This window comes from Melopsittacus undulatus, chromosome 1, assembly GCF_012275295.1.
Source record: "Melopsittacus undulatus isolate bMelUnd1 chromosome 1, bMelUnd1.mat.Z, whole genome shotgun sequence".
Lineage (NCBI taxonomy): Eukaryota > Metazoa > Chordata > Aves > Psittaciformes > Psittaculidae > Melopsittacus > Melopsittacus undulatus.
The window spans coordinates 121,784,636-121,806,573 of NC_047527.1; the positions used below are offsets into that span (position 1 = coordinate 121,784,636).

The 21,938-nt window shown below is 39.1% G+C and overlaps 1 protein-coding gene across 2 annotated transcripts in view; it reads right to left on the bottom strand.

Moving 5' to 3' along the window:
- The window catches only part of CDK6 (cyclin dependent kinase 6), a 123,587-nt gene that overhangs the window by 85,676 nt on the left and 15,973 nt on the right, over positions 1-21,938 (bottom strand). For both annotated transcript variants that reach the window (XM_031052495.2, XM_005152927.4), the window contains exon 3: positions 6,659-6,794. In XM_031052495.2, the coding sequence (XP_030908355.1) occupies positions 6,659-6,794 (136 nt within the window). The remainder of the gene's footprint in view (positions 1-6,658; positions 6,795-21,938) is intronic.

A 21,938-nucleotide genomic window follows, 5' to 3' on the forward strand; every position in this document is an offset into this window, starting at 1 on the left:
TCAAGAATGGCTCTTTGAATGTCTCCTCTTTATCTCACAAATGCTGCAATCTGACCTTCAAATTACTTGTAAAAAATGACATATGGCTTGTAGGAAAAATTCAGAACATGGGTAAATCCAGATATTTCAGTCTATTGTTCTGCCACTGCTTTATGTACACCATAAGCTGCAACAGCTTTCTCTTAATTGCTTTAACTGTGGCATCTCATCTTTGATGAAGAGAAAGACTCTGAAAACAAGAGTGATGCTTCTGCTGATCACTGAGGTAGGATTTACTTGCAGAGCAAGTTGTGACTATACACCACCACTGAGACAAAGGAAAGCATCTTGAAAATACCCCCCCTTGGAGTGGCCACGAGCTCGCTGTGGAACAGTACAGCACTCTGACATGCTGCCTGCCATGTAGCCCCACTTTTACACCTGCTTGGGCATTATCCCTACTTCATGCTCTCTTTCTGCAGCGGCATCAATGCCTTTTACGTAGCAAGTGCTACCACATTGATGTTCCAACAGCAAAACTGTAGTGCCACGAATAATCCCAGAGCATCTCCAGAAAATCTGGAGCAGTAGGACCCATAAGAGCTTTCTTTCTGCATCACATCAATGTCCAGCTTTGCAGAACTAACAGAAATTAAATGAGCTGATAGCAACATTTCACTTCCAGTGTTTGTAATACTGGCATTTTGCAATGATTTGATCATAAATTCTGCTCTGCCAAAGGCTCAATCTCCATCCCTGCCCACAATTCAGAATCTCAGTTTTTTAATTCCCTTTGACTTTCAGAATAAGGATGATTTCTGGCCCTCCATCTATTGAAAACAATAGCTTCCTTCTGACTTCAGAAAGGATGTGTCCCTTAGAGCCCTACTGGACTGAACTGCTGCCTTGAGAGTTTGGACCATTAAAAGAAAAGTAGGTTGAGATGTCTATTTAGAGTCCTTGACTGATACCTTTTCACAGTGACATTTCTAATTCAGTGTCATTGTTTTGAAAGGCTTAAATTATTATTTCAGGCAGGTTGTTTTCATGAATTATACCACAATGTTGCTTGACTGCCTTCCAAACTGGAACAACTGAAAAAATGTGAAGTGCTCCAATGATTTTTAATCACTCTAGACTGGACAGAGTGACTGAAAATTATTGGAGTGTCTCACATTTTAATGAGCTCTCAGTCTGCAAGCAAAGGAGGTCTAGGCAGTCCTGGGCTATAGCGCTGTAAAAACCCAAGTATACGTTATCACCAATTTAAATTTGCAAATGGCAGGAATTTGAAGATATTTAATGCCACCATAATTAAAATCAGAGTCTGTACACTGACTGTATGGGAAAAAATGACAACACCCACAACAGAGAGAACCACTACCCTTTGGAAAATATCCTCTTTTTAAGGTTTAGTTCCTTCAGAGCTGCCACTTGTGCAGGCTGTCTCTCCTGCAATCCTTCCACGAAGCAGTCCAAACCCTAGCAGTACCATAACAGAGAAAAAAAAAAAGGTATCTCACAATAATATATCAGTTTGGTCCTTTTGTTTTTCATTTCTTTTTAGTGGCAACCCTTTCATTCATAATACAGATTCCAAACAAAATTTATTGCAAAATATCCCACAAAGAATGAAATCCTCAGCAGCTGTAAATGAGAATCATTTCACTGAAGCTAATGGATTTACACCTCTTAGTATCAGTTTTGGGTCTGATTCATTATTTTTGGACTCTAAATTCCTCATTAAGTTTTGCTTCTCTCTTTACCACAAAAGTACTGACAGGAAAATGTTAGTAACAGCTCTTATTCTTAGTATCTTTCTTACTAATTTGAGTAGACTCTTTTTTTTAGTTACTTCTAACTTTGATGTTGTTAAATATGGCCACACTCTGAAGACTCACAGTACTGGTGAATCTGTTTTCCTGGAATATCTTGTGTTGTTTTCAGAATTGCATGATTGTGTGACATCTGCTCCACATCTCATACGTGATCGAGCGGGTAGGTACAACCATGGCAGATGGCTGATGACTCACCTCACAACACCGAACACTGGTTTGCCTTCTGAGAAGCAACATCTTCATATTAATTTTCTAAGAGTCTTGCAAAGATATGACTGGTGTGCCTGGTTTGATAGCAGGTAATGTAAGTTACAGGAAATGCACAGGGATGCAACAGCTACATTTATTCTAGGACTGGGGGTAATATTTTAAAATTCAATGTATGGGTTACTATGAGATAAATCCACAAAAGGAAATTAGGTTCACCGCTGTACTTTCTCAATTTTAGTCATCTAAATAGCAAAACCTGGATCCCCGAATCAGATGGAGACCTAGGCTTCCTATACATAGGAGAAACAGAATAATATCCACAGAAGGAATTCAGGAGGAATCAGGAAATACCAGATAAAAAGATATACCTTTGATCTGTCTACCCTGTTCCAGGCTGTGGGGGAATACCATGAAGATTCGCAGATCACAGACCTGGGTAGAAGGACATTCCCAGCTCTTATCCCACGACAGATAAAGTATGCACCTGCTGTTATTAGAGGTGTTTGTTCTGCTCCCTCCTATGTTGACTGTCCCATTGAAACAGGCCCAGCCCAGTTAGCATGTGTAGCTTGGGCAGGCTAAATTTTGATCAGCTGTGAGAAAACTACTGCGAGAAGCCACAACTTTACTTATAATAACATTACTTTGTAAAGGTAACTTGCTTCCTCACTAAAATGAAAGAAACAGGATAACAGCTTGGTATCATATCTCGTCTTATTCTTCCAGACTCCTTGGCCAGCAGAAAAAGATGACTGGGAGGAACTCCGCAGAACAAGATAACTGGGGGGAACTCCAAAGAGCCATTCCTAAACCACTTAATTCAGAACTCTATATAACAAGCCATCACATGCATATATTAATTTAAATCTAAGTATTGTTATATACCTTGAAATAGCTTAAGTCAATAAACATCAACTTGTTTGCGTGCACATGATTTCCATATTAGAAACGTAATTAGCATTACAACAAACATATCCACATCCTTCAGGATCAAACACCCCATGCCAGCCTCACAAGCATCACCTCAAAATGTGAGCACCCAACTTAAGCATGCTTCAGCCCCAAAGACCAACACATCAGAATGCTTTAGTGGCCTGTTAACATTTTTTTAAGACTTTCTGTGGCAGTGGTGTCATTCCCATTTCCACTACCCTTATGTCAACTAACAAAAGTTCCTAATGAGCCAAGTCTCTCGGACGCTCAACTGCTAATGCCATTAACATTACCAAAGACCTGTGCATGACTAACAGCTGTGTCCTGAGGAAACTGAACTCATACCTTCCATTTCCACATAAACTGCCCTAATGAGTGTCCCAGGAAGAAAAGAAGGGAGGATACGATGGCTAGAGAGGAAAGAAGGAAGACGCTGTCACTGCCGATTCTGATTCATGCCATATGGAACATATATTAAGAAGGTCTGACAGGAAGCCAGCAAGGATGAGCAAGACTATAACCCAGAAGTTATAAAGACATATTAATCAGATTAAGGACTTGACCACAGTTCTCTTTCAAAGGTGAATGCCATGTCCATGAGTATTTGGAGTCATGTTCTTCATCCCTTTAGTATACTCCATGAAAAAACAGTGGAAGTGCTTCAGCAAAAAAGATTTAAAATACCAGTCCAGAATAACCTGGAACTCAGTAGCCAGCTTTATAACCAAAGAAATGGATTACGGCTACAGGCAACAAGGAGAGGAAGTGAGTATGTCTGCTCTACATCCTAGGTAAGTATTCCCACTAGCAGGCAATGCCTCAAAGGGCAACTGCCCCTCTTCTATCACTTCATGGGCACCTGTGGATATGTTCCTAAAATACCCTGTATGGTGACTCCCACTGCAGGACTTTAGATATTAGAAAGTATTGCTGAGCAGCATTAAGACAAAAGCTTTGGTTATGTTCAAATGATGGATATGGTTAGTTTCTCTGAACAGCTAAAGTCTGACTACTATCTGCTAAACATAAAGCAAATCCTTAAAATGGTACCGATGTCACTTATATTCCTTGACAGTTGGTAATTAAAATCCCCGCATGCCCCAAACCAGCAAAAGCTAAGTCTCCCTCCCCCAAATGCTATGTAATGATGGTAGTTAATTCTCACAGAAAAGATCTTTTGGGGCTGATACTTCTCTCATAGTAATTTTATGTCATTCAAGTTCTACTAACAACTGTTGAGTTTACACCATGATGCCAAAGAGGTATATTAGATCCTTCAAGCTATCCAGAGCTTATTCGGCTCATTTGGCACCTCTTTGTTGCTGACACATGCAGAACTTTAACAGATGGTCTTACAATACTGGCAGTTGTTTTGTACTGTGCTAGTGGTGAGGGGAAATACTCTACACAAATTGCCTGCAATTCTGGAAAATAAATGAAGTACAAATCCATATTAACCTCAAAAGCCAAACTATAAAAAGTCAGATTAGTCATTTAACGATGTATGTGCTCTGGGTTAAATGCTCAGCTGCTGCAAAATGGCAATATTTCCCTGCAGCCAGGAGAACTATACTTTGCTTCAGTTTCTATCAGGAATATCCATAAAGACTGTATCATTAGAAAGGCATTTAAATGTATTAGGAATAAGCCTTGAAACCCTTCCTCATGTGATCAGCCCTGATTATCAGCTAAAGTATCTCCGTAAACTGAGTATTTTCACATAAACAGTGAAGCAACATGGTGCAACTTAGGTTAATCAAATCTCCTTTTTTTCCCTGTGCCAAACAGGATTCAAGAAATGCACATCAGCTACTGTGCAAGTGTTGAAATCAACAGCAATGCCTGAGTAAACACCAATTTTATGTTTTTCCTCAGACATTTAAAAGGAGCAGTATGTACCACAAGCTGAATTTTACACTCACTCATTTCACTGACTGCAGCAGGGCTTGTACTGCACATAAACCACCAGGATTGCTCCTCCTTATTTCTGTGCGGCTAAATTTTTCTCTGTTATTGTGCCAAATTATCAGATATATCAACTGGGTTGAACTAGGGACCTGTGCATGTGGAACAGTGCTTTCCAAAAGTAAATCAAACCATTTCCTTCACCAGTGTTTTACCTCCACAAAATGTATGTTCACAATTATGTTTTACAGTCTACTAGTGCAAATTTAGAACAGGCTTTCAGAAAATCACAGATGTTTTAGTCCAATCATCACCTCTTCTATTCCCTTTAAATGCACATAGCTTGAATGATACTTAAAATTGACATTTCAGAGGCCTGATCATTCAGTTCCCATCTATTTCAATGTATATTTAGATAGTATGTCAGTCACCTTGTGTGTTATTTCCATAATGCCAGTTACACTGAGATACAGTTCTCTAAGGTAGCTTTAAAGCCCTAAAAGGAAGTAGAACCCTAAAAGCATTATCATAGAAGAGTCCTTCAAATGCAAGAGCTATGGTCCAATCTTCTGCTGGGACTGAATCACAGCTGTATCCATTTTTTTATTTTATCCGTTAAGGTTGCTTTAAAAACCATGGCTGTCGGAACTGGCTGATATTACACATCCGTGACTTTGATACAAATGAAATAATCTTCATCAGTTTTATGTCTCATACTGAAAGATCAAGCAACACCTAAGTTTGGAGCTGTTGACAAAAAAGTAATAAAATACTAAAACAACTAAATTTCAGATAGGTTTCAAGTTTTCTTTTCCTCCCTCAGGATTTTTGCCAGACTAAGATGACACAACATATTTCCAGAAAGTACTTTCACAAATGCAAGATTATCTGAAAGCATAAATTATTTCTCCTAATGAAAAGAAGAAAACCAAAAGAAATGTTAAGCAGACAGTCCCAACGTACGAACATCAATCCCTCTTTCTCTTCCCAGGTACAAACATTTTGTCAAATATTTCAAGCTATGATCCTCAAACGTAGCACTTTGCTGGAAATTCCCAGGAGAGAAGAGGGGTTGGTATACATATTTTAGTACAAATAATGCAAGCACATCCTATCCTGGGAAGATGTCCTCCCTTACAGATGCAGAATATGAAGCAACATGATGGGAAAACTTAGTAACTTCCAGTTACTGAGTGCCTTCCCAGCTTCTACAACAAAGGTCATGGGTACCCCCTTCCTTAAGCTCATGCTCTGCAGAGCTCACCACAGATCCATTTATAGTTGATCATTTCCTGCTCTTGGAACATATAAAAACCTTTCTGGCAAGAGAGACATGAAATTAAAGGAATCTCTTGGGGAAAAGACAGAAGGAAGGTGATAGGAGCACAGGATTTCTTTTATCCATCCTAATAACATTCAGCACTTTGCCAGACACCTTCTATGGAAGGCTCAAGTAGCCTTGGACTAAACAATGAAACCATCTGTCTACAGCTGCAATTAGAGGTCATTCTTAATGATCTGGAGCGCTGTATTTGGTAAAACAGTAGGGATTCAGGAGATTTATAAATCTAAAAGAGAAAGAAAACCATACAAAACACAAGCGCAACATTTCCACAAGGAGATTACATCTGTTGGTGAATACAGATCTTCACGCTGCAATTCACGTTCCAAGCTGGGCATTACTCAATTTTGATATAACAAAATCCTATGGAATCAAAACACAGTTTGTCATTTATCTACTTGCCTATCTAGTATTTTCTGAAATAATATACAACATTTTGCTTCTTAAATACCTTTATAGTTTCAGTAGGCACTCCAGGCTCTGGAACTTTATCCAAGTAAGTAGTCAAGTCTTGATCCACGTGTTCAAACACTAATGTTAGTTTGGTCTCTCTGTCTGTTCGTGACACGGTGCACACATCAAACAATCTGAGAAGAGGAAAGGAAGAGGTAAGTACACAGGAACCAGTGTAGACATCCATACCTTGCAGCTCATATATGTTTGTTTAAATTTCTTATATAGAATCATAGAATGGTTTGGGTTTGAAAGGACCTTAAGATCATCTAGTTCCAATCCCCCTGCCGTGGGCAGGACAGGCCTGCCATGGGCAGTATAGAATGGCAAAAAAAGCTTTCCAAATATAGAGCAATCTTAGAGCTCTTGATCATCAGATAACTGATATAACCAATATACCAATAATATCTGTCTTTCCTACCGATACACCAATAATATCTGTCTTTCATGTGTGGATTCTGAAATACAGTTAAAGATTAAAAATTCATCAGGTGTTCAAAATCAAATAATTACCTGAAAAAAATTCTTTTGGGTAGAGCAACTAGAGTTAATAGACAAAATTACATAATATTTACCCACATTCTATGCTGCAGCACCTAGAGTCACTTTAAAAAATTGTGAGAAACATGTTTGAGAAACATGGTGTTTGCATGCACCTTCTTCTTCCCACATAACTCCCATGCTCACCATTACACCACTTTATAATTATATCTCCTTTGGCAGGAACGGAACATTTTTGCTGATTACTCATGCAAGTTCCTGGATGCAAGGAATACCTTCAGTCAGGATGCAGTCTGGAAAAAAGCTTTGTGCACAAGATGCCACTGCTGAGAAAGATTTCCTCTCTCATCACTTTCTGTCATTCTTTTGCTAAAATTTTGCTATCATTTTACCTTGTTGCACAACATCAAACTAATTTGCAAAGCTCTTCATAATGTCACATTCCTGTCTGATTACTCTATTTTCTATTGTTTTCTCTATCTAATTAGGATTTCTATCATCTTTTCCACCTCATCTACCATCCCAGCTTTAATCACTGTTTTATCTTTTCCACAAATGTCTGCCCATCCTGTTGTGCTTGACACCTGTACTCATACCAGTGACTTTCACCATCCTTCCTCAAGGCCCAGTTCTTCAAAATCACAATAGGAAACCATCTCACAGATGGAAGGATGCTGTTCCCCCTCACGTACTTTACTCATGTGTTTATTCATTTAGTTTTAAATTGTAAAGACAAGATTTCCCTTCTCTCTGAAGCAAGGCAGAAATTCAATTGCTACTTTAATAACATGACAGTTGAATTAAACAATGTATGAATACAGTCATCAAGAAAAAAGTCTATACAGTTAAACTGAAGAACTCACCATCGATAACAAACCAAAGTAGTGTTGATACTACTGCTTATTTTGGTCAACTTCACAGCAGTTATGATGCCTTATTACATATATTTTTCAACCTCTTAGTATAACTGCTTCCTTATTTTGTGCAAATTGCAGGATTTCTGATCAAGTAGTACTTTTGGTTTTTGCTGAAGGACTAGAGGCTTTGTAAACAGGATCTGTTTATGCACAGGATCTGTAGGCAACAGATCAGGCGCAGAGCCTTGAGGGTCACTGCTTTTCAAAGAGGACATCGGATGAACAGACAAGGAGAACACTCTGCAGTGAGTTTTTACTGCTTACCTTAAATCTGAAAACATTTCACAAGAGAAGGGAAAACTTGGCACAACTGTCTGTGAAGACTGTAATCCAGGTTTAAGAGAGCAGTATGCTCACTGGAGATGATAGAGACTTAACATGTTAAGGCCACAGTTCCACTTTAACAGCATTTCCGAAATAATCCGTGGTCAGACACTCAAAAATTGTTTATTAGCTACCAAGTCTTGCAAATAGATGAATGCGTGTTCCTTTTAGCTTGAAGAGGTTTTTCAGTGGGAACTGGAGTTACAAGATACAGAGGGACTGCAACCCTAGCTCTTAGGGCACCGTTTTTGACTAGAAGACAAATCTGTACTTAATCTGTAATCTCTCATATGAACAAATATTAACTAAATTATTGTGGTAACACAGCGACTGTAACAGCAAATGTCTCAGTACATTTCTCATAAAGACAAATACTGTTTTCTTTGCTATTCCCTTAGTGGGGTGTACACAGAAGATAGATGTCCTGTGCACAGTAAATCAGTTTTGTGAAAAGTCACAAACCTTCCTGAAAAGTGCAATTTGCTGGTATTTGGCTGGAGGTTAATAATCTGCAATATATTTATATAAATCAATGTGGAATGTAGCCGGACTGCCTATAACCCCAACACATGCAAATAGAGAGGAGCCAGACAGGTCTGAACATCTGAACATAAACACTGGAAAATATTTTCAACTGTATGATTCCTTTGTGTTGACCTATATTTACCTAAAAATGTTCTAAAACACCTTTTTTTGCCAGGTATTTAATACACTGGCAGGATTACCTTTTCAACTATAGCAGAATTATAATTCAAGAAAAGAAGGAAAAAAGATTTCACTGTATAGAATACAGAAGGAACATGTAATTTCCAACTCACTGTGGAGGGGAATGCTGATTCTCTGTTTAATTCTTCTGTATGTGGCTTATTTTGATTCTGGCATTTTCTGGCAGAGCAAAATGAGGAACTCAGAGGAGTGCAATTCTAGTCACCTATTATTAAGTAATAATTTTATCACTGAGTAATAATATTATCTTTCCTACTTATACACCCTTTATGTGAAACTCTAAAAGCTTTACTGTTCATAATAAAAACTTCAGATCCTACACGAGGCTGGGTGGAAGCACACTGTGTTTACTCACAAAAAAATACAGCTTCTGCCTCAAAAAGACAATAATTTAAAGCACAGTTTGTCTGAATCTGCGATGTTACAAAAACCAACATCCGGCACTGCCCATGCTCAGCATTCTACAAATAGAATGAGAAAGACACAGCCTATTTATTTAGTACTTTCCATATGAATAAAAATACTTTTAATAAATTATATTCTTTCATACACTCCATGAAGTTGTCTTTACCTGGAACACCTCTGCTGTCTACAGTGAACATCTCTCAAGCTACTTCCTCATGATTTTCTGTACGTGACAGGTTAGTTTTGTATGTGATTACCCCTCTGGAAGAGGCAACGGTAAAAGGCCTCTGATTTAAATAGTTACTATGTGGACGCTGTCCTAAGTGAAGTAAATGTACCTCAATTAATACAGGATTTCCATACTGAACACTTTGTAAACACAAGCCCTGCCCTCCTATTGTACTTACAAAAGTGTTCGAATTATTTGATTAAAGTAAGATCCGCTATGGGAAATCCTGCAAGTATTTAACAAGATGTTTGGCTGGGAGTCATACACCGCCTGACGTGTGGATCTGAACTGGAACATTGTTGAACAGACACTTAGAGAGTACCTGCATTCTAATGCAGACATTTTTCCAAGTTAATGGAGAGTAAAAAGTTACCAGGAAAAAACATTATCAGCTACAAATCTATGTCTCTCTTTTATGTGTCCAGCGTCCAGTGCCTAGTGGATCTTACTGTAACCTAGCAGAATACCTGCCTTCATACAAAAATACTCTGGGTTTTTTGAATGCAGAAAACTAGATGATGCATGTTAAAGCCTCCACAGCTTCTTACAACAAGTAATTCGACAAATACAACCTCAGTTTATCTTAATTTTACAATATACAGGCTGAATGCTTAATGTGTTTATAAGAAGACACAGTTACGCCAATTCCTGTGAAAACTATTGCATCTATTGACTGGTACTAATTTGGTAACTGCTTCTGGAAAGTCCTTTAATGTTCCTGTACTTGCTCTTGGGATTCTCTGAGACCTGCTATAAAGTTACCCACTTTCACACAAAATAAACAATTTTTTCCTAAGCAAATTTAGATAACAACAACGGAGATCAAACCCATCAGCCCAAGCCACCTCCAAGAAATAGTAAAAATCAGATCTGAATGTAAGACCTGCAAAACTCTAGGACATATGAGTAAGTACATCTGGAAAATTAGCTAGATCATAGTCAAAAGGGAAGACCAAAGAATTAGATACTTGCTGCCAGTGCATCCAAAGGCTGTTAATCCAACCTGAACACATATCCCTCTACTTTGCTGGTCACTTACAGCACTGAACAAAAACACACACGTTGCACTCTAATGTTATATATGGATTTACTTCAGTTTTCTTGGGAACAGTGTCTCCATAGCAAGAGCTGCTTCCTGGTTTATGTGTGACACAGAAAGAGAACTAGAACCACTAGAACTAGAACTCATAGATTTACAAGTAGGATAAATGGTTTAAGATGACTGTGATATGGTAAGTATTGGTACAGTAATATGCTAAAGCTTTAAGATTTTGTAAGTCCGGACAGACTGAGATGGAAGGAGTTTGGTGGTCTCAACCTAACTCCGAAAGGTATTTATAAACATGACAGAAAACCAGCATAGAATTTATGTATGATTGACAGTGTCTACCCATACACCACAAGACTGGGATACAAACACTATCACAGGTCATGACTGAGCTTTATTGACATATACATGAGGGGGAGCCTGAACAGGTTCTGTTTTCACTGCCTTTGGCTCAGGTTAATCGTGTGAGTCATAATTTTCAAGGGCACAGAAAATTTCAGCCTCTCATACCTTACAAGCATTGAAGAGCATCAGTCAGGCATCCTTTGAGTCCAAATTTCAGCAGCAGCCTTAGATTCTTCTGTTCTGTGGAAGCCACACAGCAGCAAGCCCTTCGTTCACCCCAACCTCTTAAACTGCATACTCGAAAAAAGACCCAGGTTTCTCTGTACTTCTACTATTAACTACCATCTCCTTTCTTGTCTTTGAAGAGAAAAGAGACTACTAACAGAAACCAGTCTCTTCTTGGAATCATATATACCCAATGTATTGTAATAAAGGGGTGTATTTCAGGTGCAGAAGACAATAACTGGGCAAGTGCAGTGGAACATATGCATTACAAGAATGATTTTCCACATAGCAAAACAGGAAATAGAACTTCACACTCTAAATCATATGACAGAACTCCATCCCTTTGTTCAGGACATGCTGCTTTGTCTCACCTTAATCAGCAATCACCTACTCCTCCATGTCTTTGAAAGATGGTATTTCAGACACAGATTTTTCTTGCTCAAAAGCGTTCTAGTGAAGCACTTTTAGATGAAAAAAGAGTGCATGCAGATGAACAAGCCACTAAATTCGAGTAGCTCACATTTAAGTGCATTTTTGGGCAATAACATTTGTAAAACCATGTAGTAATGCAAGACCTACGTTCCATTCTCAAAAGCTTCCCAATGTGCTTGTCACACCAGCTGCAGCTGCACCAGTGTTCATCAACACTTAGGCTATGCCCCTCTTCTTGTCTTCAGAAGAAGCTTCTTTCAGGCAAATAGCAGAAAAGGGCAGAACAGAACATCAGATAAGATAAATTAATTTATCTAGGACAAGCAGATGTTATACAGATAGATGTTTCCAACTCTGCAGGCGCTCATTCATTATCTGCTGGGCACAGAGCTACCACAAAGAAGCAACTGCATGATGAAAGCAAGACTGCAGAAAGTCCTATCCTGGAGACCTACACCAGCAGAGCCCAGCCAATATTCTTGCTTATAGCCCACTCACTCACCAGGGAGGTTTAAGGGAAGGAAGGGGACATTAGGATGACAAGGCAATCGTTCATCTGCAAGCCGAGCTTTGTGCGGTAATTTTTTCCAGTCTCTCTCCCTTTCTGACTTGGAAAAATTATTTAAAATGCTCAGCTGTATAAAAGAGGTTTTTGTTCTTTAAGTGTGTGTGAGGAAGAGAGACAGAGAAAGTGACAGAGAGAAATAGATGCTCTTGAAAGTGAAGTAAATAGCACTGGCTAAAGTCCGATAGTGTGGGCTGACTGGGCAAGCTTTCAACGCTCAGTACCGACTGCAGCCCTGACCTGCAACACCCCTGCTCTCCTGCGCTGGGCCCCACTCAAGCAATGACGAGCCCTGGTGCCAGACTGAATGGTTTTGTGATGCAGACAAATGTCTGCTCCGATGAAACCACCAAAGCTGATTTTCATTTTCAACAGAAGCCAAGATTTGTGCCCAAAAGATGAAAAGGCCAAGTACATGTACTCACTGTGCCACCCAAGTCACTAAAAGATGCAGTTGTTAGAGCTTTACTTTTAGGAAAAATACGCCTGACAAGATGTTCTCTGCACCTCTGTTTATTGCAGCATGCTGTCTTTTTTAGCCTTCACACTGCCATTTCTTGCTCACCTTTGCAAAGGGAGATTATTTTTAACAGGCAATGACCAGAAATGGATCTGGGAAGTCTTTGTGATTCCAACAATATCCTGCCTTGCAGAACTTCACTTTCAGGACTTGTCCTACAGTTCACCAGTTTTTTTAAATACTTAAACTTCTCACCAGTCCATTAACAGCTTCATCTGACTGCAACTGATTTTAAATCCAAACTGGCCACACATTGAGCAATTGCCATTACTGAAGGAAAACACCAGCCTGCCGGTGCCTATGCTTACTCCTGTGTGCTGCTGCACTGAACAGTCAGATTCTCTCTGTGAGGGACAGGCCAAGTCACCCCCAAATCAGAAAAATAACGTGGCCTGTTAAGAAGACAGTTGCTGACAGATTGTTTAGGATCAGCAATAGCTGTCTGACCTATTCATAGTGCTCTCATGTGATCCTCCAGCAAGCAAATGTACACTGCCTTTCAGAGTCATGTATGCTGCTGTTACATAGTACTGAGAGCTTCCAGTAGGCTTCCATCAGCTCCCAGTTTGGAGTACAAATTAAAGATGCTCCAATTCATTGGCAGTGCATGTGCATCTTATTATTAAGTGTTCTAGATTTTCTGTGGAACACCTTCCTCAGGGAAAGCCGCCTTTCTTTTTGTATTCCTTAAATTGCTCAACATGTAAATAAAATTATGTCAGAATATTGGTTCAATTCAAGTGGAGGGAGTACAGAAGTTGTTCTGGACTTCCAGCTGTACCTGGTGCAAGATGGTATACAACAAAATCTAGTCTTTACTCATGTGAAACTCACAGTCAAACTAATCATTACAGACTCCACATTTCAGCTTACATTTTGTGTTCATGCTTGTGCCAAACCTACAGGATCTAAAAGTTGATCACCTTTTTCCTAGATTTAAATAAAATTAACAACTCCTCTTTGGAAGATTTTACAACAACATAAGTTATCATTCATTCTTTCGTAGCTTAATAATCTGCCTATACTTGAGACATAACACTGATGCCAACATACAAAAAATAACAAAGGAAGTAATATCCCTAAACTCCATATTAAACATATTCACAGCAAAAACTGAAATGTCCTGTTTGATACTCTGTACCACCCCACGTAATTTTTTAAATCCCTGCAATGTCCCAGTAGTCCCTGAGGTGTTTAATTCAGCATTTTTTAAGTTGTAAGTAATTCCAATGAAAATTTGAGTCCAAGCTCTTGCTTTTTAGACATGTATGGGGAAACTTAAAAAGCAAGAAGCAGGTACTGTAGAAGATGACAGAAGAGGTCTACTGTTTTAATGCCTACCATCAGTTAAGGGACTACTGTTCTTGAATGACCTCCAAGTTGCTCTACAGCCACAATTCTACCAGTGAATGGTGGCTGTACACAAAACTCAGGTTCTATCTGAATCCAAATCAACCTTCCAGCATACATGAAGCCCTCAGAAATCACAGTCTGTCTGACTGCTTCTGAAGGGCAAATTAGCTATCAGATCTGTTGAACAAGTAAGGTAAAGCACTACTACTTTCTAGGAAGAAGTGCCAATACTGGCAGCAGCTGCAAGGAGCCCAAAGCTGCTATGGTGACCGTGATGAGAAGGGGAGAGAGGGTACTAGATACAAAATGGCTTGCTGTGGTTCTTTTACTGGCATTAACAACAGTTTTGCCTGAGGCCAGCAGTACTGTTGTAGTGATGTGTGAGAGACTGACACATTAAAGCCTTGTAAGAAAACACATTTCTACAACATTCCATAGGTAGAGACAGGACAAAATGGTCTATGTTTCTCAAGGAAGGATGAAGAGCTGACGTTTAGAAAGGGAAAACTTCCATGGTTCAACTACTGTGAACATGCTGTATATCCATGTATTAGCCTCAAAGCAATTTATATATGTATATACCCAGAGGTAAAACACAGTAGAACATTGCATGGTTCACTGTCACACCTGTTTGTTTATATTTGGGTTTACTATTATGTATCGTTTCTTAAATACAATGTTCTTGGTTCTCTAGATGACATTATAACAAAGAAAACCCTTGGTAAGAGAATGCAACAAGCACCACTCTGGGAAATCAGGTGCAAACCTCCTACAGGGTCTGTTTGTTTATTGCTATGACAGCATGGTCAGTTGACATAACCCAAGTATTTTATTGATAAAACATCCCTATTTTATGAAATGTTTTTACATCTGTCAGTACCAAAAGGCAGTTTTGGAGTTAGGGTAGTAGTGCGCAGGAAAGCCTGTCAGAGGTCTTGATCTTGCACAATCCACTAGCCCTGAACTACTTAAGAGCTTATGTTGTGCTTAACTTCCAGCATGCAAATAACCTAAGTGACTTCTAAGGAAGTACACATCATCTGAAGCTTTGCCTCCCTTGTATGCCTGGTATCTTTCAGAAACAAAAGCAGAGAAGAAAAAAAAATCATTCGTTGCCTGTGTCACATGGAACAAAGAAACAAAAAGCCAAAAAAGGACATTTTTCTCTCTGTTATACTCACAGAGCAATGTAAATCCCTGTATGCCATTTAAACCCCTATGTACTATGGTAGCGAGTGCTTGTGGCACCTGGTCCAGCATCTCTTACCCATGCAGTGAAAGTTCTACAACTTGTGGTCCTCCATGTGAGCACCTCTTTTGCACCTCAGGTCTCTCTTTCCTAACTTTTTAATTAACTTCAGGACTCAAGTTAATTCTTGAGTATGACCATACACCTCTGAAAATGGTGCTCATGATTTATTCCAAGGAGTCCACAACAAGATTCGTTTTTCCTTAAATTCTAGAATTATACAAATGTGAACCATTGCTTTCCCAGTCTTTACCTGAGGGACTAGAAAACAGCAATGGATATGAACTACTCTTGTTATCTTTTACAAATGCAAACAGCAATTTAACACCAGATATTTAAACCACAGGAAGGTAACTTCAAAAAAATGTCTAAATCTGTTGAAAGAATCTGTTTATAGATTTACTAGAACTGCTCAACATTTCCTGAAAAAGGACCAGACACATCTACCCACTTCCAATGCAAGCAGACTGGTTAGGCAGCAAACGCCATCATCAGCAACTGACCAAGTGAAAATCCAAAAGGTGTCTTACATTTTGTGTGTTGATTTCCACACATGCTTCCCCTGCATGAGGTTAAAAAACCTAAAATTGGACACAGTTCACAGTGCTTTTTCACTATATGGGGAATGACGCTGATCAGGCTTTGATGCCAGATGTACTCCCAAGAAGCCCATGTGCCGTGATGCCGGGGGCACCAATATATTCCGACAAAGAGAATCCCTCCATTCACTTCAGCAAAACCTGGAAGGGAGCACACTGAACTCAAATGACCTCCCAGTGGCACTGTACCATGTCCTGTTGCCACCATTCAATGTATTACAAATCACATCCCATATATCCAAAAGTAAACAGCGTACAGGTGAGTTCCCAAAATCAGAAGGCAGAGGCAATTGTTCACATGAGTAAGAAAAACAAACAGGATTTGACCAGGTTTTTTGAGAGGCAGGCAGATTTATGCACCTAAACATTGCACTCCTCTTTACATGTTGCATTCTAAAAGAAAATCTCAGTGGTAGCAAGTCATACATAACTTTACAAGATAAAAGAAAACAGTGAGAGGTATTTATTCTAAAACCAAAGCATCAAAACTAAGGGAATATACTCTCGGCTGCTGGAAAGGGTGATGTTTGCCATGGCCATGTGCATGGTGGCATTTCCCTCCTCACTGCATCAGGCTGAATCCGAACCTGAGACAAACTTATGCTCTTGGTCCTCAACATCTCAGGCTGGAGTAGCTCTCCTTGGGCAAATGGAAAACTTCAGAGAAAAAGATCAAAACCATATTTTTTTGGGTGTAGCAATAAACAGCCAAGCCAAGCCTGAGCTACACAAAATGGCTGTCACTTGCTGTTTCTCAAGGTCCTAGAGAAGACAACAATCAGAAGACAGGGTAGTGAGGGAGGAAAAAGCTAAGTTAACACTCAAATATTGCACATAGAGAGGGCAAATTTAAGGCTTGCAAGAAAACTAAGAACTCTGCTGAATGTAGCCATCTTTGGCTACCCATCATGAGACAGCTCAAATGCCATCCATCTACACAACACTCTAGAAGAGCTCATGGAGCTCCAAGTTCTCCTCTTAGCTGTCATGGAAGAGATGTAGCACATGCAATGGACCTGCTCAGGTGGCTGGTGGTTAGCCTGAACGGGTCATGTAGCCTCCATATATTCAAGGGAAAGAACAAGGTTGGTTGAATCACCTGGTATGGGAGACACTGTCTCTCCCTATTTGCTATGGAATGTGCCCCGAGTACTAATTTAGACAAGATACTTGCATTTAACTGAACTAAGGAGAGATGACTCTTTCCCAGGAAGACTGTAACTGAGCAGCTTTACTTGGTTGGATCCTAGGTTATGTTCAATTGATTTTTGAAGATATTTTAAAATATTATTTCTCAGGAACTTAAAATGAGAGAGAAGTCAAAACTAAAAGAGACTGAAAACTTCTCAGCCCTATTCCCTGAACCCCACAGACCAGGATCAATCCTAAAAAGATCTGCAACAAGAGCCTCTACCTGAGCCTAATGAAGCCAGTATTTAACTGGCTTTGGCTCAGGTCCAGAATTTCCTATAATTTGAAAGGGAATTCCACCTGCAACAAACTTGCAGGATTGAATTTAATATTCATGTTGTACAGAACAGAAACAAATGGGACTAATATATCCTCAATAGAAATTTACAAGATTTTCCTAGCTTAATAAATTTAGCCAGAGGGCAATTGCCCTTAAACACTCAATACATAAAAGGGGATCCTTGTTTCCATTAGCATGCAAATTCCTTACACATTTCATCAGAATTAAAGACATTCCATCTTACAAGTTTTTAAAAGCATGGACTTCATGGCTGCCCTTTTTCCTGTACAGTCATCCTCATGTGGCCACACAAACTCATTGGCTGTCATTTCTGTCTTTTTTAAGATTAAATTAATTCATAGCACATACAAAGAAAATTAAAAACCAGCTATTTCTGTAAGATTCCCAGGAGCTTTTATCCTCCAGTTCTTCAGCTGAAGGTCTAATACATGTTTCCTCCTTTTCCAGCCCGTTTACATGGCACTGTGAGCTAGCCATTTACAGATTAATGCACCATAGTGAAGTATTCCACACCCTGTACAGCTCTTTTAGTATTTCCTTTAAGCTCTTGCACACATATGTAAAAGAAAACAAATTAAAGATCATTTGCAGAGTTTGGCAATGAAAATGAGGTGTTAGTAACATTTTGAGCTGGCAATAAATTTTATTCGACTGTTTTATTACTTTGGGGCAAAGGCAACTGTTTCTTTTGGGGCATCTTTTAGCAGCATGAAATGAGGGTTTACATTTTAATGTAGGAACAATTTTGAAATAAATGCAGAATTTTGCAAATTGTAGTGTATGTCACACGTAAATACATGCCAAAACTCTGTTTCGGCTCTTCTGCAACATCACCTTTCACATTTCTGAAAGAAACTGTAATAAATCTCACAAAACAAGCTCTGGTTCCTGAAGCACTAAACCATCTTTACATCTAGGCAAATGAAAACAAGCCAATGTACCCAAGCTCTGCAAGCAGAGGCCAGCGTGCTCTGTGACATCCAGTGTCAGACCCCGTGGAGCTGGGGAAGATCGGAGGACATTCATGGCTGAGGCTCCACAGCGCTAACATGGCTACATGGCTTCCAGCTGGCTCTGAGCACCGGCAGAGTGGGTAGGCATCTGCCTGGGAATGAGGCAGGGCTGGCTCACATCTGCTTGCAAATGCTGCAAGGACTCAGAGCACTGGACACAGATTACTTTAAACCATAGAGCAAGTCAGTGACAAGACTGTTGAGCCTTCATTTGTCAGGAGTCATCACTTCAGCTCTGTCCTGCTCTTACACCATTCCCTAAGATATCTTTTCTTTCTCACTTCAGAAAAATACTGGGTGAGGTGGATATTGTTCTAACCCTTTCTAAGCCACATATGGATTGTTTTATTAGTGTAATTATTTTTATTTCAAGAATAAGCTCAGAGGCATTGAGGGCTGAAAAAGTTGCTCCTCATTATTTTCTCTAATCCTTTCCAAACCCTACAATCATCCTATTTACCTCAGGCTGGAGAAAAAGCACAGAAACTTACACCACAGCTGATAAGTCTTGAGCCTTTGTACAGCTGACTAAAGAGGCAACACTACACACCATACAGGGCCCACAAAATCAGCATGGTCTACAAAAGCGTTTTCGGGCTGTGATCAGCTTGCCTGTTCCAGTGACACGCTACTGTTTCTTTTCAATTTCCATCTTTTTTTCCATCTAACAGAAACAATTGCCTTTCTTTGTTCTTCTTCAGAGCTTCCACTTCTATTTAAATATGTAGTCAAGGAAAAGGCAAGGGTTTTGCACTATGAAAGGTATGTAAACATACTGGACATCATTATATATATACGATTTTTATATGAAATATCATGCTTATTGCACCACGGCCTTTCAATTGAAGTGTCACTGGCCTACCAATTATATCAATTGCCATAGTGTGTAACAGCTGTGTGGGAGTGAACGCTTCCCAGTGCCACTAGCCCACATGGCCAATATGCAATGGAACAGCAGGAATTACAAAATAAAGTAAGATTCCAAACTCAAGGAGTCAAGAGTGATTAAATTGAACAGATACAGAGAACACACTAAGGAAATGTACTATCTTAGACAGTATAGACATGGCTGCATTAATTGCAAGGAGAAGAAATGACATTATTAAACTGTCAAGATAAGTCATTTAGGAACCAAGGTCCCAAATTACAAAATAACCCAGGTATTTAGGGTCATCAGTACATTTGAGAATCACTTGTTGACCAAAGAGTGACTTCTTGATGATTTTGAATTAGTATCCCAATGTCTAAATCGTGATAACACAGGATTTTAAAAACAAAATTAGACAAGCTGCCTGCACTAATAAGCACCCATGCAATAGACATTTATGAGGATGCACAAATACTGCAGGCCATGAGATGGTTGGTGCCTATCATTCCACACCAAATGCAGAGCTAGGACAAGAGCTACAGCCCTTGAGCTCTTCCTTATGATGCATTTTAGTTCGAGAGCCTCACCATCACCCCAGGTCCCCACAGCAGTAGGGTATTAGTGAAATAAAACTCCTAAGTTATTCCAGGAAGCTGACCTCTACTATTTTACACAGGATATTAAATAGACCCCAGCTGTCTCCACTTAGAAGCGACTTAGTTCGTATGTTTTATAAAGGTCCATTCAGCCGCTTTCTGAGTTATCACAGAATTCAAGTGACTTTCTGTGAAGAGAAAGTCAAATGTGCTGGTGATTTCCCTTACCTACTTGTCATGCAGGTATGTCTTGGTTTTCAAAGAGCACAACTGGCATCTGTACATTCTGAAATGAGAATCTGTGTCTGAATTATGAGAAGATTTGACTGGGAAACAACTGTCTCAAGTCCCTTTGGAAGAAACATGCACAGTGGAGCTTAGTTTAGTTTTTTTTCCTGAACAGAGGGAGTCACAGTAGTCTTCATTTCCACAAATGCTTCTGTACACAAGTGCCTATGGCATATGACCATTGCTGTACATGCAGTACAGTCCCTGTGATTTCATTCCTGAAGGCAGAGAAGCAACATGGATTTAGATTTTCCAAAGCACAAAAATACTTTCTCAGACTTCTGTGAGTGACAGTGATCAATAAATTAGAAATGCCATGATAATCATGTCCATTCTGTAAAGTTTCATTAAATTATTTCAAGAACTCAATGGTCTTTTTAAGAAGAGCCTCCATTTAAAAGCTGAGAAAATGCTATTGCAATACTCTTGTATAAAGGATGTGCTCTGGAACTGAGTGAATAATGCAATTTAAAGATGGCAATTTCATGCTTGAAAGAGGAAAGATCAAAGTGACCTTAAATTTTACAAGATTTGAATGATTTTTAAAGGGGTCAATACTAAAAGAAGACACACACTCCCATCATCTAACTATTCCCTAAAGCCTTTAGAAATACATATTTGTACTGCACACAAGAGGAAAAAAAGCCATCTGTTTCAAAAATTAGTTTGCTGCTCTTAAATATTGACATCCCCTGTTGAATTGCCTGCTGTAGCGGGCTGTGCCCCAGTTAGGTTAAGCCATTAGATGTTTACTTTTTTGGATATTGCCTGGGCTCTTTGCCACTCACATCAGGCTTTACAATTTTCATTTACTCTTTCCAGAATACATTTAATAGAATTTACTATTTTATTATACTTAGGAGCGAGATGGCATTTCAGTTCCAAGTTCCAATTTTCAATGTCATGTAACTTTTTAAAAACAATTAGCTTTTGGGATGGATTTTTTTCCTGGCTTGCCCTCATTCTCTTTTAATTTTTTTCTTTTAACTTGAATAAAGAAAACTGTCCAAACATTTTTAAAGCACAGACTTTAAACTAATTGCAGCCCTACACTTTTTACAATCCCCATCCATGTTACAAAATAGTAATTCTGAACTTCCTGCTATAACTGCAATAAAATCTAAGGATTTTCATGGTTTTTCTCTGCCACATGCACACACACATATGTAATACGCATATCCAAACAACTTAATAGAGCAGATTATTTGCTTTACTAAATCGTATTGTCTTTGTGGTTCCATAATAAAAAAGGCTGTTTCAACTCTGTAAATTGAGCCATTAAAGAACTGGCTCCAACAGACAATCAACATCAAAAATGAAGAGCAGAACCCGATAGCATTACTGATTGATTTTAATTGTGCAGGCTATCACCAGCAATGTGGGCTGACACGCTCTGAGGTTACGGAAAAACAAAACTTCAAATTAAAAAAAATATTCTAAGAGGTAATGGTGTTGTACCACCACTTTCCAAGCACTCAAGGGCTTGGATATTCACAGTGGAATATATGTTAGACACCAAAAATTTCCATTTACTCGCAACTGTACCATCACATCATTTGCTGGAAAAGAAATCTAAGGCAACG